The 23827-nt window shown below is 35.1% G+C and overlaps 1 protein-coding gene across 7 annotated transcripts in view; it reads right to left on the reverse strand.

Annotated features, from left to right (window-relative positions):
* The window catches only part of FBXL5 (F-box and leucine rich repeat protein 5), a 54149-nt gene that overhangs the window by 14212 nt on the left and 16110 nt on the right, over window positions 1-23827 (reverse strand). For 4 of the 7 annotated variants that reach the window (XM_026514434.4, XM_026514436.4, XM_057309756.1 and 1 more), the window contains 8 exons: window positions 18194-18409; window positions 15698-15793; window positions 13992-14178; window positions 11500-11682; window positions 9395-9520; window positions 5875-6023; window positions 5192-5274; window positions 3561-4286 (listed from right to left, as the gene is read on the reverse strand). In XM_026514434.4, coding sequence (XP_026370219.1) covers window positions 3561-4286; window positions 5192-5274; window positions 5875-6023; window positions 9395-9520; window positions 11500-11682; window positions 13992-14178; window positions 15698-15793; window positions 18194-18328 — 1685 coding nt within the window. In that variant the 5' untranslated portion in view covers window positions 18329-18409. Of the gene's footprint in view, window positions 1-3560; window positions 4287-5191; window positions 5275-5874; window positions 6024-9394; window positions 9521-11499; window positions 11683-13991; window positions 14179-15697; window positions 15794-18193; window positions 19784-23827 lie in introns of all 7 variants that reach the window. The other 3 variants (XM_048211970.2, XM_057309755.1, XM_026514433.4) reach the window with 2 other exon arrangements.

A 23827-nucleotide genomic window follows, 5' to 3' on the forward strand; every position in this document is an offset into this window, starting at 1 on the left:
CTTTAATAAAATCACCTTTTTATATCTCCTCCAAAAAAAAAAAAATAAATAACCACCACAACATTAAAAGTAAAATTAATTAAATTAATTAAACTTGAAAAAATTACAAAATTAAGAAGAAAAGAAAACACAACTGAGGGGCGCCTGGCTGGCTCAGTCAGAAGAGCATGCAACTCTTGATCTCAGAGTTGTGAGTTTGAGCTTCACATTGGGTATAGAGATTACTTGAAATAAAACTGAAAAAAAAAAAAAGAAAAAGAAAAAAACGCAACTGAATAGAGCCACAGATAAGCTTTAATAAGGTATAGTGCTAATGAAAAAGATAATGGTATTGGAAAATGAATTATTAGGTTTTAAATTTTAAACTGAACAAAAAATTCCTTTTACTTTAAAACCAAGTTACATTAAAAAACAACTAAAACCAGATCAGGAATACATATATAAAAACATAATTAATTAGTTTAAAAAGGAATGAGAATATGGTTGTCTTTTACGTTCTATTGCTTTAATTACCATCTATGCCTTTGAGTTTGAACAAAAAGAAAACAAATGGAATGATGCACAGCAGTCAAACCATAGTAACAGCAGTTACCTGCGGGGAAAACATTCTTGGTACATGACTTCTAAAACATTTTTGTAATAATTTCATATGAAGTATCTTTTATAATGGCAGGGAAGTCTTAGGTTTTGTGCTGGATAAATTCTGTATAACATATCTGACATCTGATTATTAAAGAGGTCTGGTAATACTCAAATCTACAGCTGACCTTTGAACAAGGCGGAGGTAAGCACACCAACAATCCCACCTCACGCAACAGAAAATCCAAGCGTAACTTCTGACTCCCCAACACTTAATAGCAGTCTACTGCTGACTGGAAGCTTTACCCATAACTAACTCAATTAACGTGTACTTTGTATGCTATATGTATTATATACTGCATTCTTACAATAAAGTAAGCTAGAGAAAAGAAAATGTTACAAAGAAAATCAATAAGGGAGGGAAAATATATTTACAACACTGCACTATACTTATAAAAAAAAAAATCTGTGTATAAGTGGACCCACACAGTTCAAATCCGTGTTGTTCAAAGGGTCAACCGTATTAAAGGGCAAAAGAGAAAACATGTAGTCAATTTCCAAAGGCTCATATCAAAGATAACTAAACAATCATTACATTAAGTAGATGCTACTACTTACTGAAAATCTGTGTGTCACCTATTCATTTTATGTAAGGCTCAGGCTAAGTATTTTAGACAAAGCCAGTTATGTAGGAAAAAAAACAGTATCAACCTACACCAAGTCTGTCTGGCCCCAAAGTCAGTGAACCATGGTATTTTCTCCAACATTCTGGATAAGAACACACAACCTAACAGAGCTCCAAGTGGGTCCTATAAAACATGTAATAGAATCTAGCTGCTGAGAAGAGCTACCTCTCTGGGCTAATGAATGTTTCAACTCCACCCTTCTTTGCTCTAGGAAGAAAGAGATCAATTTAATCTACTAAAGATTGTAATGACCCAAAAAAAAGAGAAAATAAAATATAGAACTTCTCCCATGTAGTCTCTTTATAACTTAAAAAGCCAGTACAAGTAGATCATACTAAAAGACCAAACTCTGGCTATTCAATTCCAATACAACTGTGCTTTTTGTAAAACTTAAGGCTATATAATGGCACTAAATTACTTCTACAGACATTCTGCATTTTCCAAAAATTCCCCATATAAAATCATGACTCATTCTAAGTTAAAAAGAGAAAAGAAAAAACTAAATGATTAAAGAATAAGTGTAATTCTACATCCCTTAAAGATTTTTAGTAGGCCAAATTCTAGTATTAATGCCAATAAATTAGTATAGAATGATTTTCTTTCCAAAAACCTTAACAAAGATCCCTTTTTGGCTAACTTTTCTGTAAATTTAAAATAGGACTTTATTTAAGTTTTAACTGCAAACAACATTTTTGTAAATTATTAAACCATGTGGGGTACATTTGAAATACATGTTTTTTAAGGACCTCACTTCTTAAAGAAAGAATATAGTAGGGGCGCCTGGGTGGCTCAGTCATTAAGCATCTGCCTTAGGCTCAGGGCATGATCCCGGGGTTCTGGGAGCCTGCTTCTTCCTCTCCCACTCCCCCTGCTTGTGTTCCCTCTCTCGCTGGCTGTCTCTCTGTCAAATAAATAAATTTTAAAAATCTTAAAAAAAAAAAAAAAAAAAAAAGAAAGAAAGAATATAGAAGGATACTCAAAAAAAAAAAAAAAAACAAATCACAAAACCTATTTTTCTGCTTTTCTACCTTCCACTTAATTATCACCAACCTACTTTTATAAGCTTATATCCCACCATCACCCAGTATGTATACTTCACTACAACCAACCTGGAATAACCAAGTCTCTAAACATTCCCTATTGAATCCAACTTAATCTGCTAAAGATCATACCTATGAGAATAGAGGAGTATTAGGCTTTATGCTGGATGAATTTTCATTGTTTAACATGTTTAGCACCCCATTATTAAAGAACCTTAATAAAATTCAAGTCTATTACAGGGTAAAAGAGAAAAGATGTAAACATTTTCCAAAAGTTCCTATCAAAGACAATGAGATAATTATTGCACATGATTAATGCTGAGAACAGCCATAACAACAAAATAACCTAACAGCAACTGTAACAGCGCTTTACTGCTGCATGTACTGTGTGCTCAAGGAATCCCCACTGCTTAGAATGAATGGTGTCTTCTCCCACTGCCACCTATCAAAATCCTGTTTTTCTTCAAGATTCAATTCACTGTCCTCTCAATTTTTTTTTTTTTTTTTAAGTAGGCGCTCCCTCCATATCCAACGTGGGGCTTGAACTCACAACCCTGAGATCAAGAGTCAGATGCTCTGGTGACTGAGCCAGCCAGGCACCCCTCCTCATTAAATTTCCTGATCGTTTACTACAACTGAATAAGAGGTCTCTCTCTCTTTCTCTCCCTTTTGATCCCCACAGAATCTTTATTCAACGTCCCTTAAAGAGTGTACACAAATAATACACAGCAAGAGAATATGGTACACATTATTTTCTTCTCTGTTACAAGCCACTGAGGGAAAAATTATTATCTTAATTATCTTTTCATCCACTAAAGCACCTTAGAAAATTTGTAGGCATTTCCTAAGTATTGATTAAACTCAATGTTCTGGGCGCCTGGGTGTCTCAATCGGTTAAGTGTCTGCCTTCGGCTCAGGTCAAGATCCCAGAGGCCTGGGCATCTGGCTCCCTGCTCAGCAGGGAGTCAGCTTCTCTCTCTGCCCTTCCCCCCTTGAACCCGCACATGCACTCTCTCTGAAACACAAACAAAAAATCTTTAAAAAAAAAAATGAACTCTTAATGTTCTTCCACATATCACAAACAACTTAAATGGACTGATATGTGATATTGTTCTAATGCTTTGAAGGACAGATTCTGGTTAACTCTTTCGGTTAAACAAATCAGCTAAAAGCAATGACTTAGATTGAAATTTTTATATTCCATTTGAGAATGTGAACATGTCCATTTCTTAATATTCTGCAACTGATTACTCACCTGAGACCATGGTCTGTGATCTGATAACATCCGGACAGACTGAGAAACAGAAGTACACGTCCAGTCTCTTGATCAGATTTTTCACTCCCAGAGTAAATTAAGTCTTTTTCTCTAAGCAATCTAGTCCTTGATGCTTTTTTACAGAATGCAGAAGACTCTGGGAGTGCTGACATAGTTCTTAGAGCTGTTCCTGTACAACAAAACGAATGGCCACAATATGCAAAGGCCGGAGAAGCACAATGCTGCTGCCAACAGACACTAGTCCTTAGTCCAACAATATCTTTACTGTAACAACCAGAGGAGGAACAACTGAAGTTGGATGCTGTTTCCATTACACAAAGACTTTCAACATTTCTATGTCTCCATTCTACAGCATCTTCAATATCGGCCAAATCTTCAGCATCTAACATCCACACATACGGAGAAGTGAAACTTTCAGAAGAAACAGGCTTAGTCCAGGGGTGCTCATTATCCATTTCTTCTCCAATATCTTTGTCAGTTAAATCGTGCAAACAAGCATACTGCTTGGTGGACTGCATGGTAATGTCTTTATTCTTCCATGTAGTCGAAGTAATTTTGCTCGTAGAAGTTTTTAGAAGGCCACTCTGATGAGATGTCAGAATTCCAAGGGCTCTAGAAATCTTCTCTAGAGCCACATCTGTGATTTTTTCACACCCAGACAGATCAAGATGCCGAAGACTCTGGCAGCAACCAAGCCAAGACCAACTATAATTAAGAAACAATAACACTATTAGTAGATACTGTTAAAATCTTCAAAAGCATTTGACTATATGTGAGTAGACAAAAACTAGAAGATTTAAAATCTAATATAATCAAATATTTACTGAATATCTACTGTCAGGCATCATTTTAGATGCAAGGCATAGGAAAAGGCAGTAAGAGTAATTAGGGTCTAAGAGGATTGCTAACCTAACAGAAGCGTAGGAAAGGATAAAAGTATGGAAGGGAGAGACTTCACTTATTAATCCAAAAAATAACCAGTGGAGGAAAGGCTGTACACACACCAAAGAAAGAGTAACTAATGATTAAAGGAGAAAGATCCAGAAGAAACAAATTCTAGGAAATGGGGGAGAATTAGCCATAGCCAGAGAAGGGTACATCTCTCCCTCTAAAACAGGAGAGATGCTGATATAAATGCTAGGCTGGGAAAGAGAAGGGTGAGGTAGAATAAGAAGGAAAGTGATGGCATCTAAGAAAATAAAACCTGTGAAGACTGTAGCTTGAGGAAAGTGTTACTACAGTTCCAGAATATGAAGAATGTAAGAGAAAGCTTTGCCAAATGGAATTTGGAGCCCAAATGAAACTGGAAACTTCTTAAAAACATACAGTGTCAATCTACATTGACTGCCCAGCAAGGCTCAAAGGTCTAGACACATACAGGATTATAAAGATGACAGGATGACACAAACTGAATTTTTGGATCAGCTGGACCCTATGGACAACAACCAAAGAACTGGAGGGTGCTATCGAGTTATAGTCATACATGACTGAGATTTGACAGTAAAAAAATAATAGTACAATTAAACTGCAATTATGGAAACAAACTACAGAACAATTCTACTAATTCATAGGCAGAAATCATTATACTAAAATATTCAAAAATAACTAACCTGTCAAATGCAGAATCTGAAATGTCAGTCTGGGTCAGATCCAGATGCTCCAAGTTAGGACAAAGTTCTAAAATCTGCCTAACCTAAGATTGGGGGGGGGGGATTAAGAAAGACATAACTTTTAGTAAATAACATAAGCCAGTGGTTCTCAAGCTTTTGTGCATGTAAAAATCACTTCAATTCTGCATCACAAATATATATTCTGGACTCAAACTCTGGAGAATCTGTTTTAGTATAGTAATCTTGGGATTAGATCCAGGAAATTTACATTTCTAAGGAATAACCAAGGAGATTCTGATATAGGACATTACAAGACAGACCTGTACAACAGTGATTTAATCTCACTTGCCTGTTTTACCAAGCCCTGTATATAAAAAATCATAAAGGACTGGGCTTCATCACTTAACTTAGTATCTGTGAAACTGAATAAACTGTTTAACCTCTCCTAGTCTCTGTTTCCTTTTCTATAATGTGTAGACAGTACCTATATACCAAAATTACTATGAAAAATGAAATGAAATAACATGAAAAGTTAGCAGTATATGCCTGCCCATGGGAAGGCACTCTCATGGGTAAATAGGTGTTTTGTTTTGTTTTTTTCATTAAATTCAGGAACAAGTAGACCCAATTTAGATCACTGCTACTTTTTCTTAATACCCAAACTAGTGCTAATTTATACATACCATTTTGCTGGAAACTGCAGAGCTGTATGCCAATACTATAGTTTTTACTGAAGTTCCAACATATGGTAGAACGTTATGAATTAAGCCATGAAGTAAACGTTTTTCCATTTGTGCAATGCTGATAGCAATCGACTCCTCTGCAGATTCTTCTGTAAAATGAATTCAAAAATCTGAGAATTTGATACCACTAATTATAATTAGGCTACTCAAGGAACCACCAAGTTATTAAATGAAATACTTTTTGCTATTCCTTTTTTTTTTTTTTTTCCACGTACGCTCCATGAGGGCCTGAACTCATGAGCCTGAGATCAAAACCTGAGCTGTGCTCAAGAGTCTGGCACCTAACAACCTGGGCCACTCAGGCACCCCCTTTTCTTTCCTTTTTTTTTTTTTAATACTTTATGCTATTCTTAAACTCCCTTATGTATGCAAAACAACTGCAATGGACAAGGTCTCACTCACCAGAACTTAATATTTAACAGGTCTGACATCAAAAAGAAACAAAAGGGGAAAAAAATGTTTATAATGAGAATGAAGGGAAGATTTTTTTTTCATTTCCTTCAAGGTTGAAGGTGATTAGGTAAGTATAGCAGAGAGAGAGAAAATAACTCCAGTTTTAGGAACTTGAAAAAGTTTTGGGGGAAAAAAATGAATATTTTAAAGAATAGTAGAAGCTCTTCAAGAAAATATAGGACAGCAAAAGAAAAACGACTATGATAAAAAGTATCATTTGTTATTTTAGTAAAATAAACAGGACATAGAGCTAGAAGAGATTTAGAACAATTGAGTGAGCCTGGTCAAAACGAATCAAGCAAAAGTAAAGTACCTTGTAATTTTTAAGAAGCATGGCTTTCGGTTTTTGCTTAATAACTTCGGTAAAGCTTAGGTTTTTACAACAGAATGCCGCTCCATTAACAAACAACACCAAGAACACTACAAACTCCAATTTGATATAAGGGGAAAAAACATACCAACTACACTAAAAGGAATGAATTAGTAATTATATCACCTTTCTAGGACACTATTACTATTATGTGTACCTGAAGACCTAACCTGAATGTCTCTAAACATAAAACAGTTTAACAGAATAAATCAAGAAAGTCTCACATTTTTAAGAAAGTCTCAATTAAAATAAAACAGTGCAGCTAACAAATGAAATGTAAAAAGAAAAATTCTGAAGTCCTGACTAATGGTTCCATATTTACAGATTTACCTAAATTTCTTGTTTAGTCAGACATATATGTTAAGTGCACAGATAAAAAATGACTTTTTGCAAACCCTATTTATTCTACTATAATTTTATTCCCAAATAATTACTGTTTCTGTGCTCCTCCCTATCTAAATCTGTATTTACTGTGAAATCCTTAAAAAAAAAAACCAAGAAATCAAACATCCTATGAAGAATAGTATCTTCCTACAAGACTAGTAAAGACAACTGAACTGAAAAAGCACTAACATAAAACACAGTTGGTAGATCCAAAGTTTAGTCTTAGATACAACAAACAGCTGAACAGATATATTACTTTAACAAGTCTCAATCGTTACAGCCTTAACCTTTCCCTTTCGACTGAGTGCTTACTGATAGGCATTTCTTCTGCTATCCTCAAGTGTTGAGACAAATACACTAAGTTTGGTAAAGACTTTAAAACTCACATGGGTTTTGCTCAAACTTCTCAGAGGACCATAACTAATCTCTCTTTGAAATTTTAATTTCTTCCCTCTTCCTGGCACTCTATTTTTCTCCACGGCACTTGACACTAGCCTATAATAGCACGTATTTTGCCTGCGTTTATTGTTTATCTCCCATCTTCAAATTTTTTTTTTTTTAGATTTTATTTATTTGAGAGAGGGAGCACGAGCAGGGAGAGGGGCAGAGGGAGACGGAGAGGAAGAAACAGATTCCTGGCTGAGCAAGGAGCCCAATGTGGGGCCTGATCCCAGGACCCTGAGATCATGACCTGACCCAAAGGCAGATGTTAACCAACTGAGCCACCCAGGTGGCCTTCCCCTCTCCAAACTTTAAGGCCAAGGATTTTTATTTTCCTATTTTGTTCACTATTAACCTCATGCCCAAGAAAGTTCTAGCCACAGGGTAAGCATCTCACCAAATCTAGCTGGAACAAACCTCTTCCTTATGTAGCATCCTCTAAATCTTCAAAACTGTAACACAATGTGGCGACTTCATTTCACAGAAGTAAACTTACTACTGAAATAATAATCTTTATTTTTATAGTCCTCCTTTTCCACATGTTTAGTTCTTTTGCCATTCCAGCTTACTATTTTCTTTAAAGATTTATTTATTTATTTGGGGGGGGGGAGGGAGAGACACTCAAGCAGACTCCCCACTGAGCATGGAGCCTGACACAGGGCGGGATTCCACAACCCTGAGATCACCACCTGAGCAGAAACCAAGAGTCAGACGCTTTAGCCAACTGCACCACCCAGACGCCCCCATCCTAGTATTTTTTAAGTGGGCAAGTTATAAATAAAAATTCCCTACAGTTTCAGTTTTACCAGGTATTAGAATGTTTTGTCTGTTCACTTTTTTTTATTATTTCACCATTTTTTCGTAATTATTTCCTAGAATAGTATCTGAGAATTTGTATCTTCCTCCTCCATACTCCCAATAGTGTCTGTCTACACCTCTATTGTGGCATTTTTTATTATATACCTTGAATTAAGAATTACCTATTCTAAATTCTCTCCCATGTGAGTTCTTTAAGGGTAGGGATAAAGTCTTAGTCACCCTTTAATTCTCCCACAGTGCTTACAGAACGGCTACACTAGTTATTATAATCCCTCGTCATTTACAGAGAATTTTCATACATACATACTTCTTAATTCCACAACAACTGTGAGGCAAGTGGTGTGACTGTTTACAAAGGAATAAACAGATTCAACATCTTCATGCTCCTTCCTCTGGGCCACGATGACTCAATAAATATTGTTGAACTGATGAAATAAAATGGTCCTAAAAAACACACTGTAAACTGCCAAGTGCTACAATGAATGTACATTATTTCAATGAGGAGAATAGCCATTATTTTGTAATTTAAGTATTTAAATATAAAAAGAGATGGGAAATAACCCTATATACACTTAAATCAACAGAATAAATTTTAAATTTGCTTATTATTCTTTCAAATTTTATAAAGTAGAAGGCCTTTATATTGGGGCTCCTGGATGGCTCAGTCATTAAGCGTCTGCTTTCAGCTCAGGGCGTGATCCCAGGGTCCTGGGATCGAGCCCTGCATTGGGCTCCCTGCTGCGCTAGGAGCCTGCTTCTTCCTCTCCCACTCCCCCTGCTTGTGTTCCCTCTCTCGATGGCTGTCTCTCTCTGTCAAATAAATAAATAAAATCCTTAAAAAAAAAAAAAAAAAAAGAAGAGGCTTATAAACTCCCAACTTCTTTAGAAGACACAAAATATGTGAATCTTAACACCCAATAATTTATAAGCACTTAACTGCTAAATATAATATTAATTACTAAAGTACTAATTTTAATTCCAAACACAGCTTACCAGATTCATCTATATCAGCATCTTCATCCCACTCCTGAAAAGCACGACTTTCATCTTTTCTGTTTTTCACCCATTCCTCATCAGGTTCAGTATCAAGTTCAGTTGCTGGACCACTATACCAGTCACCTACTCAACAAATAAGAGGAACAAAATAAGATTAGACTGGCTACCATTACAAGAAAAAAATTACCTATTTACAATAAAAATCTCTGCACACAGAAAATACTTGAGCCCTAGGCAATAGGCCAGCTATTGTTAGAAATGTTCAATTATGGTTTAAAAATTACACTTAAATAATATACAAAGGAATTTCAGACATACTAAAAAGAATTATGAAAAATAATTATCAATAGTCTTACATGCAATTTTAGAAATCATTGAAAAGAACTTAACCTTTTTCCCCTACTGTGGCTTCACACTGGCACCAGCAATACCCTCCAAATGATGATAGCTAATAAACAAAAGTAAGCAAAGACTTTCTGCTCAGTAGTGAATAGTCGGCAATTCAGCAATAGGTAGGAACACAGTCAAAGGGGAAAGATTAAGGTAAAGCTAAATCATAAATTTAAAGATCCTGGAGAATATACTGTAATTAAATTATACAATTGTGAAGTGGGAGACAATGAAGAATTAATTTATTGAACTCTTAACATTACATCTGAATTATAGTTTCTCAGTCTTAACACTGCTGACATTCCGGGCTGAGTAACTCTTTGCTGTGGGGAGCTGTACTGTGCACTGTAGTACAGTGTTTAAAAGCAGCCCTGGCCTCTACTCATTGGAGGCTAGTCAAATCCCCCGAAATAGGACAAACAAAAATGTCTCCACAGACATTTCAAAATGTTCCCTGGATGGTGGTAAAATAAATTCTGACTGAGAGTCACTAGAAACAAACACCATAAATTAAAAAAAACAAAACAAAACATTTTTACTGAAACTTCTGTTAAACATATAAAAAACAAAAAGAAAGAATATTTAAGATCTGGTTAACATCACAGAAGTCTTGTACAGCATTTTTACATTTGATTTTTACATCAAATAGTACCTAATTATGTATTAATCCCTATTAATTAGTTATCAATAGTTAAAGCATAGCTAAACAAAAAAGTATTAAATATATCCATATTTACCTTGACTTAATATTTCATTTTCCTACAAGGGGAAAAATTATTCTACATAAAAATAATAATTCTAATCATTTCATAAGCCTACCCAATACTTCAATAGCTTTGTTCAAAAAATAGTATCTAAGGTATTTTAAAGGCACTATATATTAATATAAAAAATAAAATTTTTTAAATTCAATTTATAATTTAATTATGTAAGAAATATAGATTTCCACGTCAAAGTGACAAATTACAGAAATAAAAAAAATTTAATTTAAATGTGAAGTTCAAAGAGTCACTTAGAAGTGTTTTAATTTAGTTTCATACAGAAAAATGGATGCCATATTACTTGGTTCTACTCCATGACCGCACTATATGCTCATGAAAAGGAAATTTTCTTTAACAGTTTACTGTAAAAGTAACTTACCATAATGAAATAAATATGAAATTGTGATTCAGAATGAGGCATTACCAATCACAAAAAAATATGCTAAAGACGAAAACAGATTCAGTTATTTTGAGCCACTATCAATGCAGCCATAATGGTGCCTCATCTTTAGATTTTATAGAATTTATTCAATACTCAATCTAATTATTTAAAGCTGTTCTGACAACCTATTAATTTCACTTTAATTCCAAACACAGGCAAAAGTAGGAGGAAGTAGCATTTTAAAAGTAGCATAATGAATATCCATGACCTCATCACCTATCTTCAACAATTATTAACATTTTGCCAATTATTTTGCATTCTCCCCTATTTTTTTCATAATTATTTTAAAAGAAATTACACACATCACATAAATCACCCATAAACACTTCAGCATTGCTAGTTTTTCAAAAGTGTATACAGAAAACACATCATCTAACTATGAAATCTACTTTTTGGTAGACTTCTCAGAATTTCCCTCCCCAACCCTACTTATTAATGTCTACAAGTAATCATTTAAAAAAATGGATTGATGTATTTTTTAGAACAAACTAAAAGTCTCATTTACCTACCTCTAGCCCAGTGAACAGGGTAAAGATGTTTCCAAAGCGATCCAGTTTTTGCGAGCTGAGACCATTTAGTGCTTACTTGACTGCATCGACATAATTCTTGAGGAGTAAGATAACTGAAAATTGACAGCATTACCTCAGGAGGAAGATGGGTTATACCTGTGGATTGTTCTGATACTTCTGCTTCTGAAATAAAAAAAAGAGAAACTTTAACATTAAAGGCTGTAAGAGCAAATGCAGTAAGAAATTACAATCACATTTCTATACATAAAATCCAGTGCCTAAAGTCCACTCCTTCCTGCTTTCAAGATGTGAAAAGGAAATAACATGGATTAGTGGTAACATGGGGATGTTCAACTTGTTAAGAACCCGTAGGGTTAAACTATCATGGCCCAAATCATACTTCATCAGTGAGAGCTACAATAATGAACACAGAATTGACTTCCTCTTACAAAGGCGTCACAGAAAAAACAATACTCACTTTGTAGCATAAGAAGCATCATTTGAAAAGGAATCCAGCAGGTTATACAGCTTCAAGTGTGGAGTCAGCCAGATTATGAGATCTCCAAGGCATTATAATGACACACAAAAATCTCACAACATGTTCCATTCATGTATTACGACTCCTGTCAATATTTTCCTTGTGCTCCCTCTCTGATTTTCCCATTTGATATAAGAGATCTGTGAAATCTAACTTCTGTAACCACAGGTGGCCTAACCTACTTCTATTTGTGAGCCAGTTGAGATAATGTAATGTAAACATTTCTAATGCTGGTGTACATTTATCAGCAATCTTTTGTCAGCAACTCTTTTAAAAAATAGTCATTGACTCCCCAATCTCCTATAATGAATTACTTCAGTAGCAATCTTCAAAAAAAATGCAAATGAGGTGCTACAATACAGAATACAAACTAAAAGAGATTCATCTATAAGGATTACAATGAACTTGAGGTACCTTGTACATCTTATTTACCCTCACAAAGCAACTTTAAATACAGAAATGCTATGATCAAATTACTTTAACCTAACCCTTTTCAAATGGCAAACATTTAATCATAATATAGCTATAATTTGCTTTGAAGGAGTGAGAAAACTAAATGTAGTAAGTGTGATGCTTTTAAATCCCATGTTATAATTACAATTAAACTAGACACAACAGGTCTTGGCTTGGTGTCTAAGGCACAAGCTACATTTCAGAGTGAAGCACACAAGCTTTATGGGTTTAATTATAGGTTCACCTATAAAAACATTTTTGTTTGAACATGCATCTCACCTACTTTGTTAAATACAGAGAAAAGGACCAATTTCAAAGAATTTTAAGCTATTTTAACAGGAATGTCACTGCTACTGCCCATATAGAAACAGAAAATAAATTTTTACTAGCCTGAGGATGCCAATTTTAATGATGTTTTAAAAGGCAAAGCTATCAAAGATCAATAAGAATAAATATGAGGAACTAGTCTATGAAGAAATAAGGCAAGCATACCTTATCTGCATTTCTCATTTATTTTCTCAAAGTAACTATACATAGAAAAACGATGCCTCTCACACTTGTTCCCCTGTGTATTACTAGATATAAGCTAAGAGAATGGCACATGGAAAAGGATGGAAATAAAGCTATAAGCATAACTGATTTTAAAAACTGATGGAAAAAAACAGGAAAGGATAAAATCAGTCACTATGGTCAATGGAGCTCAGAAAGCTGGATGTTGGGGAGGGGAAAAAAAAAGTTGGATGATACTGCAAAAGTGCTCTGTATAGGATAGCTTTCAATAATTCTTTTTTTTTTTTTTTAAAGATTTTATTTATTTATGTGACAGAGAGACAGCCAGCGAGAGAGGGAACAGAGCAGGCGAGTGAGAGAGGAAGAAGCAGGCACCCAGCAGAGGAGCCCGATGTGGGACTCGATCCCAGAACGCCGGGATCACGCCCTGAGCCGAAGGCAGACGCTTTAACGACTGCACTACCCAGGCGCCCCAGCTTTCAATAATTCTGATTGGCCAAATAATAGTAATAATTATTATTACTACATAAGTTCCTTCAAGAAACACTATATTCCATGTGGCCCAACACTATATTGCATATGGGATGTTAAATCATCATAAACCACACCAAATTCTTAGAAACTACTGTCTTCAGGACACCTGGGTGGCTCAGCTGGTTAAGCATCTGCCTTCAGCTCGGGTCATGATCCCAGGGTCTTGGGATGGAGCCCCACATCCGGCTTCCGGCTCAGCAGGAAGTCTACTTCTCTCTCTCCTTCTCTCTTTCTCTCTCCACCTCCCGCCCCTCCCCACCGCTTGTTCTCTCTCTCTCAAATAAATAAATAAAATCTTTAAAAAAAAAAAAAAGAAAGAAAGAAAGAAATTACTGTCTTCAATTAAATGTACACTTGAAAATAAATGGCTTAAATTATTCCTCAAACAAAATCTAAAGTTCGTGTCAACTAGATGCAAATGGCCTCAGAACTCACTATCTAAACATATGAATCTCACCTTTATCTGACTTTTCATCCACAGAATATTTAAAAAACTTCTGTCGCTCCTCGGCTTGATTCCAAAGGCTAAGACCTCTAAGGAGTTCCGCGGTGTCCTTCTGAGAGCAGTGTTGTGCAATCACTTTCTTCTTAATATCCTTAAGCTCTTCATAAGTAAAATATTCCATTAACATTGGCTGAAAAACCTAAATGGAACAAAATATTCATAAGGAAAGATGCTTAACTAGTTTTGTTTACTCTACATCTTTTAATTAATGGTTCAACTGTAGTATTATGACCCCTTATGTCCAAGAGATAAAAATTTTGGTTGTTGCCACCAAGTCATTTTATCCAAAAAAGTGTAGAGAAGAGTATCACCAAAAAGACCCTTCCTTCTATGGCTTCTCTGGCTAATGAATCCCAAGTAATTAAAAAGCATCAGAAACAAAATGTTTTCCTGTGCAGAGCTGTCAAACACTCTTAAGAGGTCTCATATGGTTAGACATTTAGGTCAGTTAACTGCCTTGGCTACTCCAGTAACTGAACTCTTACCTCAAAAGGACCTCTAAATCATAGAAGAAGGTAGAAAAGTACCCAGTGTACTAAAAATCCTAAAACTCAGAGCTCTACCGAGACCTTAAATATCTACATTTCTTCTTTGAAACAGATACTTAGGGGCGCCTGGGTGGCTCAGTCGTTAAGCATCTGCCTTCGGCCCAGGGTGTGATCCCAGGATGCTGGGATCGAGCCTGCATCGGGCTCCCTGCTCCAATGGGCGTCTGCTTCTTCCTCTCCCACTCCCCCTGCTTGTGTTCCCTCTCTCGCTGGCTGTCTCTCTCTCTGTCAAATAAATAAAATAAAATCTTAAAAAAGAAACAGATACTTAGCCCCAACCTCCAATTTACAGAATTAGAATCTTTAAGAAATGAAGCCACAGTTTTTTTTGTTGTTGTTCCACAGATAATTTTGATGTGCATCACAGGTTAAGAAACACTACTCTAGTAACTCAGTGGTTTCATATTACAATGACTTGGGAACCTTTACAATAGATCCAGGCCAGTATCTCTCACCTGATTTAATCAGTCTGGAAAGAGCTGAAAAGTAGGGGTTGGTTTTTTTTTAAATAAGATCTGATTATAAGGTGAAGCCATAGGTGATAATCACCACAGTAACTGATTAACAACTAAAGAAGAATCCCGTTCCCAATAAAATAACTTCTCTATTCCTTACCCTAATCTTCACCCCACTTTTAGAGAAAGAAGAGAATGGGAAAATGTTTTGTCATCCGCTCTTAATACATGTGTACTAGGAATAAAACTGGTAAGTCTAACACTACCATTTGATTACCAAAATCCCCTACGAAAGAAAGAACACTAAAAATTCTTTAAACTTAGCACGAAAATACACAAAACATTAAAAAGTTTCAAGAATCCTCTGAAGGTTCTAAGTAGTCATTAAGGTAACATAAAAAGTTATTAATATTCAATACAGTGCCATCTACATAATAAGAAAAGTATTAGTTGAGCAAATGAATTAAGTCATTGATTCAGTGAAAAGCAACAACCTCTCTGAGGGAACAAAATTTATGTTTTCTTGGGGTTTTCTTCCTTTCCTAAAATGAACCACAGTCTTATGTTTCTATGCATTATTTTGAAGAATGAAAAGCAAAACAGCGTCTTAAAAATTTTATAAATCAAAATCACAAGGGAGAAAAATTATGCTTACCTCCTCTTCCTCTTTCATGTGAGGAAGAAAATCTCTTGTAAAAGCCTCCAATCTCTCTTTCAGCTGTTTTGCATAATTTAACTGCTCATATTCATTCTAGAAACAAAAAAAAATTACATCCTATAAAAGTTTTGCTTCATTATTTATACAGTACTGATCCTAGGAAGTCAGTTTAAAATGCAACATAAAACCTCAGAAAAAAAAATAGACTGACAAATAGCAACATGGTCTCTGTACTTTTTGAAGCATAAAAAGATGTCCTTAAAATATCCTGCAACGGAACCTTTAATTCTTTTAGTAAGATCTCATACTTCTTTAACATGTCAAAAAAAGCCTAAAAATAGCAAGTATTTGCTCAAAACTTCTATTGATTTCTAATGTATACATTTATATAATCTCTATGTTTCAGTTTTCTTAATCTATGTCTGAGCAGTCCGCAAGAGCCCAGTGGACTCTATTACCACAGAGTGCCTTCATACTCATCCAAGGTACCCTCCGCTACATGATCCAGACCAAGCCTACTTCAAAAGGCCAGGTATCAGCATACTTCTAAAGGTAAGGGGCTCACAACACCTTGAAGTAATCAGTCTAATTCTGGACAACAGCTAAAAGGTTTTCTCACATGAACTAAGACCCCACCTCCTCCCTGTAACAGCTATCACTTCTATAGCAACCCTCTCAAATGCCCTCTCAACTTAAAACGTGAAATTTTACAAAATAATAAAACTTTTAAAATACAGGAATATTTTATCCCTGAGTCTTGTGTAGTCTCCTTTTTGTACTAATTTATTCAACTGCTTCCCAATATTCCATCTAATGTCCTATTCTCTGAAGATTTTATACAGTTTCCCTAAGCATCCCAAGTGGCTTCCATTTCCACTTCACATGCTAAGAATGATCAAATTTGCTTTTCCAAATCAAATTACTCTTCTGACCCTGAAACCCATCTACACCTCTTATTAATAAATGCCCACCTGGACTGCACAAGCAGTTCAAACCCAGCATGCCCAAAGTGGATCTTTTACTCCCTAAGCCTTTTCTATGTTCCCTAGAAATTTAGGCTCAATTCTCATTCTTATTTCCTTTCTCTTTCTCCTTTCCTTTTCCCTTTAGATGTAAGCCTTACATGCTATCAATTTTATGACCGACATAATTCTCAAGTGTGTCCCCTTCCCTCTATCTCCACTAGCCACTACTCTAGTTCAGATCTTAATCATTTTATTGAATAGGTAGTACATGAACATGATACAAAACTAAAAGAGTACAAAGTACTCAATAAAAAGTAAATCTCCCTTCCATCACTACCCAGTACCCTACTCTCACCCAGATGCCCATTTCTCCACCAAGGAGTTACTGTGTCTTCTTCCAGACACTATTTCAATATTTTTGAGAATGGTCTTCCTGCCTCAGTATTTTCTTTCCCTTCAACCCATCTTCCTCCTTGCTGCAGAAGTCTTTCTAGAACACAAATCTGTAAGTCAAAGGTGTGTAGTGGTTTGATACAGATGCAACTTAAGTCTATGCTTCACCAAGCCATAGGGGAGACTGTACATGAAAATCAAATTTCAAATTTCTACGATATGTAAATTTAATTAAAAGGAAAATCCTATATCATTATGCTAAACTACACTCAAATATGGCTAATTTTATGTTACACAATTAAAAACTGTCCTGTTTAATAATCCCTGCACCCTGAAATATGGAAAAAGGAAACAGAGTAAACATTATAGCTAACATTCAATTTTTAAATAAATAAAATTTATAAAGTATTTATTCACTCTAGTAACAATCTCACCTTTAGTCACCAACAACTGCATTTACTATCGCTTTCTTTTAAGAGTTGAGCAAATGTTACCAGAAGTAAAAATTTTATGGTTATTAAAATTTCAACTTACAAAAACAACTTTAAGATTTGAGGAGGAGCATTCACTACAAAATTTTATATACGGTAATGAAGAGGTAACTGACAAAGACTCTCAACAACCTGAGACAGGCTCCTCTGAGCCCTCTTCTCAACTACGCCTCAACCTTGAGCTCTGTCCTTGGCCCACTTAGTCCAGTTTTAGCTGAAGTCATTCTGCGTCAGTTTAGCAAAAATCCCTCTACCCTTGGCATCTGATCATCCTCAGTATCTATCCACCCTCAGTATCTTATCACCCTGGTCTGCCTTCAGCAAAAATCCTCTTGAGTCAGTCTAGCAAGAGTCTCCTGAGCCTTGATGTTTACTCTTAGTAATTTTCCTGACCTCCACTCTGCTCGTTGGCTATAAATCCCCAGCTATTCTTGCTATACTCAGAGTTGAGAATCCAATTTCTCACCCCTACTGCAAAACCTCAATGTAGTAATCCCTTGAATAAAGTCTTCTTTACTGTCTTTACCAAGTGTCAGAACATGTTTTCCTATAACAAAACATCATTTACTATAAATGCTAACACTTTTTGCTGACATACCAGCAAATAACACAAATTGTGATAAATACCCATTTTTGTAACTCACCTTAACATTCTTCAGTCCCTTTTCAAAGAGGCTAAGCATCTCAGAGAGTTTATTGTCAGAATGTACATTATAAATGGTCTGGCTGCGTTGTTGAAGCAAACCAATAATATATTCGTTTTCGATCTGCTCATGCATTTTGAACTCCTTAAAAGTAGCATACAGAGACTGCAGAAGAGCACGGAAATCATTGTTGTTGGAAAAGTTCGTTTTAGAAAGCTGAATAAAAATTTAAAAAGAAAAGCATAATAAATATATGTAAATATGCACCAATAAAAAATATTCAAATGCATTCCTATTTAGTTTTGTACATAGAATACCTCCCTTATACTTGGTTCACGTACAAATAAGGAAAATTCATAAATTAACAAATTATAATGGTATAATAAGAAGTACACTAGGTCAGGAAGATACTGGTTTGCATTCTGAAAGGCTTGATGACACAGTTAAATGATGCATGCACCAACACATCACATAATTTCTTTAAAAAAAAAAAGATTAGACCTACTCCCTCTAAACCTAAAATCCCGTTACTCTATATACATACTAAAAATACTCTATAAAGTTGTACGAAATTTTAAAATAGTTGTGCTAGGATAACATGGTAAGTGTTTTGTCTTTGTTCAAATGTTCTTTATGCTATTATACTACTTTCACAATGTAAAAATTTAAAAATACTCTATTATTGTGTGTTTAAACTTTAATAATCAAGATGAGTCTGATCTGTTCCAGAAATAATTATAAAATATTGAGCTATTAGAATATTACTAGATGATTTCAGGGGAACTAGTTTTTGGAGTTTTTTTCTTAAGAAAAATGGGATAAACACTTAGCAGCTTATATAAGAAATCATGTACTTTTCTGAGGTAGAGGCATTGCAATAGTACAACGTGGAAACCTAGTACAAAAGGGCATGAGAAAGTAAAAGGACTTGAAGGAAAGCTACAAAGAAATATATAAAATGTCATTTTCTTTAATTCTACTATCCAACCAAAGAAAATGACTATTTGGATGTAATTTTAATTTTTTACATTTAATGGCAAATGAAATTCTTATGTTTAAATGCATACATCTTATCAAGAAACTTGATTCAAATTAAAGCTCAAAATAATATTCAAATCCTCCATTGCCTCCATTGCCATATTAAATCTCCTTTCTATTATATCAACTCAACTCCAGTTTCAAAATTCATTTTAAGAGGGAAAATCTGATTACATTAAAAACAGCCTGTAAATGGAGGGGAAGAATCTACTAACACCACACTTCTAGACTTGGTTTATCAAGTCTGATTCAGTATTCCTAAAATGGAGTAGACTCTAAGCTGTCGTAATTGCCTGTTCTCAGCAGGAGTAGCAGACTCATGACAAAGCATCAGAAAAGATGGTAAACTCCTAAAGCAGAACTACTCCACTATACACAGAAGAATTAACTAAGGATCTTATGGAAAACCCACTATGAATTAGGTATTAAGAGTCATTTATAGGAATCCAGACCGCAGTCTCTAGGATCAGATTCCAGTTCTATCATTTACTTAGCTGTGCAACTCTGGGTAAGTTACTTTTCTCCTTCAAAGTCAAGTTTTTCTTCTTGGTGCTAAATGAGAAAAACAATAACATCTGTATTTTACATGGTTGCTGTGAAATTAAAATGAATTGGTGCTTAATAAACATTAGCTCTCATCATTTTGAAAATTAACATTCTTTTTTGTAAATTCATGCACTGTTTACTCTATTCCAACATTTGAGGAGCAGCTATTAGGGGCTGGGCATTGCTTCCAGTACTTGGGATAGATACCTGAGCATGAGCGAGCAAAACAAACATCACAGCCTTTATGGAGCTTACATTCTAGTGAAGGGAAGTAACACAAGGAACAGTACCACAATAAGTAAGTAAATTATCTAGAACGGGGGGTTGGCAACTTTTTCTGTAAAGGGACTGATAGTAAATATATTAAGTTCTACGGGGCATACTGTCTGTAGCAACTATTTAATTTAGCTGCTATAGCATAAAAGCAGTCTATGAATGAGTGTAGCTATGTTCCCATAAAACCTTATTTATAGACAGAGAAATGTGAATTTCATATAATTTTCACATATCATAAAATATTATTCTTTTGATTTTCTCCAACTATTTAAAAATGTAAAAATCATTCTTAGCTCCTGAGCCATACAAAACCAACAGGCAGGACAGAATTAGTTAACCAGTGTTGTAGATGTTATCCTAAAAAATGCTACGCAAGACCACAATAAAATTTACTAGTGGCTAATCTCAGCAAATACTATCATGGGTCATTTTATTTATATTTAATTAAATTTTTAATTAAAAATAAGTCTTAGTAGAAACAGATAAATCTAAAGAAAACATGGTATTAGCTATACAATTTTTAAAAAACAAAAACCAAAGCGTGGCAAAAAACTAAATAACACCCTCATATTACTTAAGGAAAATAACATTTTAAAAGACAGGCAGGAAATTCTGCATCTATTTTCAATGGACTGTTAGAAAATCATCAGATTTAATAATAAGCTAAGATAAGGAACAGGTTCATACTACAGATTGAGAACCCAGTAAGATGTATAAAAGGACTCTACATTATTCATAGAGTCAATCCAGCTTAGTGGCTAAAAGTGCTGATTCTGGAGCCAGATTGCTTAGGTATGAATCCATCTCTGTCAGTAAGTCATTAAATGGCTCTGTACCTCAGTTTCTTCATCTGTAAAATACGGTTAATAATATAAACTACCTCATAGGGTTCTTGAAATAATTTAATAATATAACTAAAGAACACAAAATATAACCTATATAACCCCTACTTGGGTTTTCCTGTTATTTTTATAGTTAGCCCAAATAAAACTATCATTAGAAGTCCTTGGAACACCTGGGTGGCTAAGTCTGTTAAGCCTCTGCCTTAGGCTCAGGTCCTGATCCCAGAGGCTGATTTGGGATCCTTGCTCAACAGAGTCTGCTTTTCCCTCTGCCACTCCCCTTGCTTGCGCGCGCACTCTCTCTCTCTCTCAAATAAATTAAAATATATATATATTAAAAAAAAAAAAAAGTCCTTATACTAGGACGCCTGAGTGGCTCAGCTGGTTAAGCGTCTGCCTTCAGCTCAGGATCCCACGGTCCTGGGATTGAGTCCTGAACCATGCTCCCCGCTCAGCAGGGAGTCTGCTTCTCCCCCTCCCTCTGCCCCTCCCCGTTGCTCATGCTCTCTCCAGCTCAAATAAATAACATTAAAAAAAAAAAGTCCTATACCACCCAAATCACTTTATCTCCACTTGAAATGAGCAACTGTTTCAACCTGGTACCGAAACGTCATTAAATTTAGCAGCTAAAAGATAACCAGAGCACGTACAATTTAATTTTTTAAAAATTTGTTTATATGCATTTTTAAAATTTTTTTGGCCTCTGCAAAGTTATTCAAACATACAAACTTGATTGAGATAAAAATAAACGTAGACACTATTATCTGTGACATATTGAGGACTATGATGCACTATGTACTATACTAAGTATTTTTAGATCAGGTAGGTATTAAAATTTCCATTTTATAGATGATAAGATGAGGCTCAGAAAAAATAACTTGCCCAACACCATACAACTAGTAGACAACAAAACAGAGATCAAATCTCTAGGGTCTAAAACTTAAGTTCTTTCCACAAGATACAGTATTACTCCCGATCATAAAGCTATCCTTCCACATCCAACAGAGTAAACTGAAAGAATGCTTTCTCTCAAGCAATAGTTCTCACCAAGGATCAGTTCTGTGCCCCCCTTCCCATCCGCCCCCTCCAGGAACTAATGAGCAAGGACATTTTTGGTTGTTACCACTGCAGAAGTGCTACTGACATCTAGTGGGTAAAAGCCAGGGATCCAGCTAAACATTCACAGGACAGTGGCCACACAAGAAAATCATCTAGCCCAAAATGTCAATAGTGCTGTGGTTGAGAAATGTTACTCTAAAGAAGTGTTTATCAAACGCGCTTAACCATGACCTTTAGTCTGAAATATAGTGCAACCTAGACACACACACATCACAGATACTTCAAACAAATTTCAGGAAACTATTTCCCTCTCTACCCTGTGATGTACTCCAATATTTACTCTTCCCATTTCATTTTTTAAACGCTGTTTCTGACCCACAAAATTGATTTCATGACCCACTAATGGATTATAGGACACACTATGAAAAACATTGTGCTACAGTAAGATATAAAAGTTCCTAAATGACCTATAAACTTGTATACTCTGATGCTTGACAAACTCAAAAATGAACCTATATAGAACAGGACACACATAACAAATAGTAACAACCAGTGACATACATGGTATCTCCTGTATTTTAAAAAGATTTATAACTAACTTTGTCTCAGACACTCTACAACCTAAAATCTTACAGCCTGGCTTCAAACTGACTCAAAAAATTGTGTGACTTAAAGACTAGATAAGTTCAAAAATAGATATGAAAAATCGTACAACAAAAACCCAAACACTATTACCCCACATAAATTTTACTTTTTATCTACTCAGCCAAACAACGCTTTGATTCAACCAAGGGAGATTTATACTCAATAAACAAACCTCAATTAACTATCTGGTCAAACTAACTATATAAATAGAAAAAAAAAATATATATATATATATATAGCCCACAGGGGAAATGTTTTGAATAAAATCATGTAACAAGTAATAAGGAGCAGAACCAGTAAGGTAATACAAAAAAATATGGGCTTCAGGAGGCGGGGGAATCCTTTAATTAAAATTCAGGCTCTCCTAATTACTAGTTGAGTTGGGTAAGTTACTTAACAACTAAGTTTGTTTCCTCATCTTCAAATGATGGATAATACTTGTCTCATGGGGCTCCTGTGAGGATTAAAAAAAATAACGTAAGCATGTAGTAAAAACTCATTAAATTCCCTTTTCCTTCCTCTCCTAGTTCTCGATTCAATATTCTAATAAACCAATCTTCCCAATGCCAGCCAACAACAGTTTTATAGGTATGCAGAAAGAGAAAAAAAGGAAAATGAAGTTCTTCATAAAGCTATACTCGTTCAATTTTTAAAAATAATCTATCCCAATTCTTATGAGCTTATTTCCCTTCTACGACTTCAGTCATAAAATGTCCTTTATTTATAATATGATAACCAAATGGCACTTTTAATATCCTTACCTGAAAAACTTGGGCACTCTATAAAAGCCTCCACCACTTCAAACTTCTGTAACTGGCTTATATGTAAGTGTAGGAATCTCTGTATTACACGCATCCTTAAAACCACCACCTACTTTATTCTCAGAACACAGCTCAAAGAGACTGTAAGACCACTCCTGACACTTTAATGTACAGCTAACTGTATACTTCCCTTTACTCCCACTATATGCTTTTGGATTTCCACCTTCACACAAATACAAGATTGTAAACTCCACATCTCACATCGCCAATGCAAGCTACTGACACAACACAGGGCCGACGGACAGTAGAGATGCCACACTTACTGGCAGAATTAATTTTGAGGACTAGAGGAAAGACTGAAGAATTGGAGTAAACTGGAAAAAGGATGTCATCCAATGAAATGTTCACTAACATCGACCCAATTTGGAAGGTCAGTGAATTAGAAGATTTCGTAACAGCTGTTAACC

Source organism: Ursus arctos, unplaced genomic scaffold, assembly GCF_023065955.2.
Source record: "Ursus arctos isolate Adak ecotype North America unplaced genomic scaffold, UrsArc2.0 scaffold_9, whole genome shotgun sequence".
Classification (NCBI taxonomy): Eukaryota; Metazoa; Chordata; class Mammalia; order Carnivora; family Ursidae; genus Ursus; species Ursus arctos.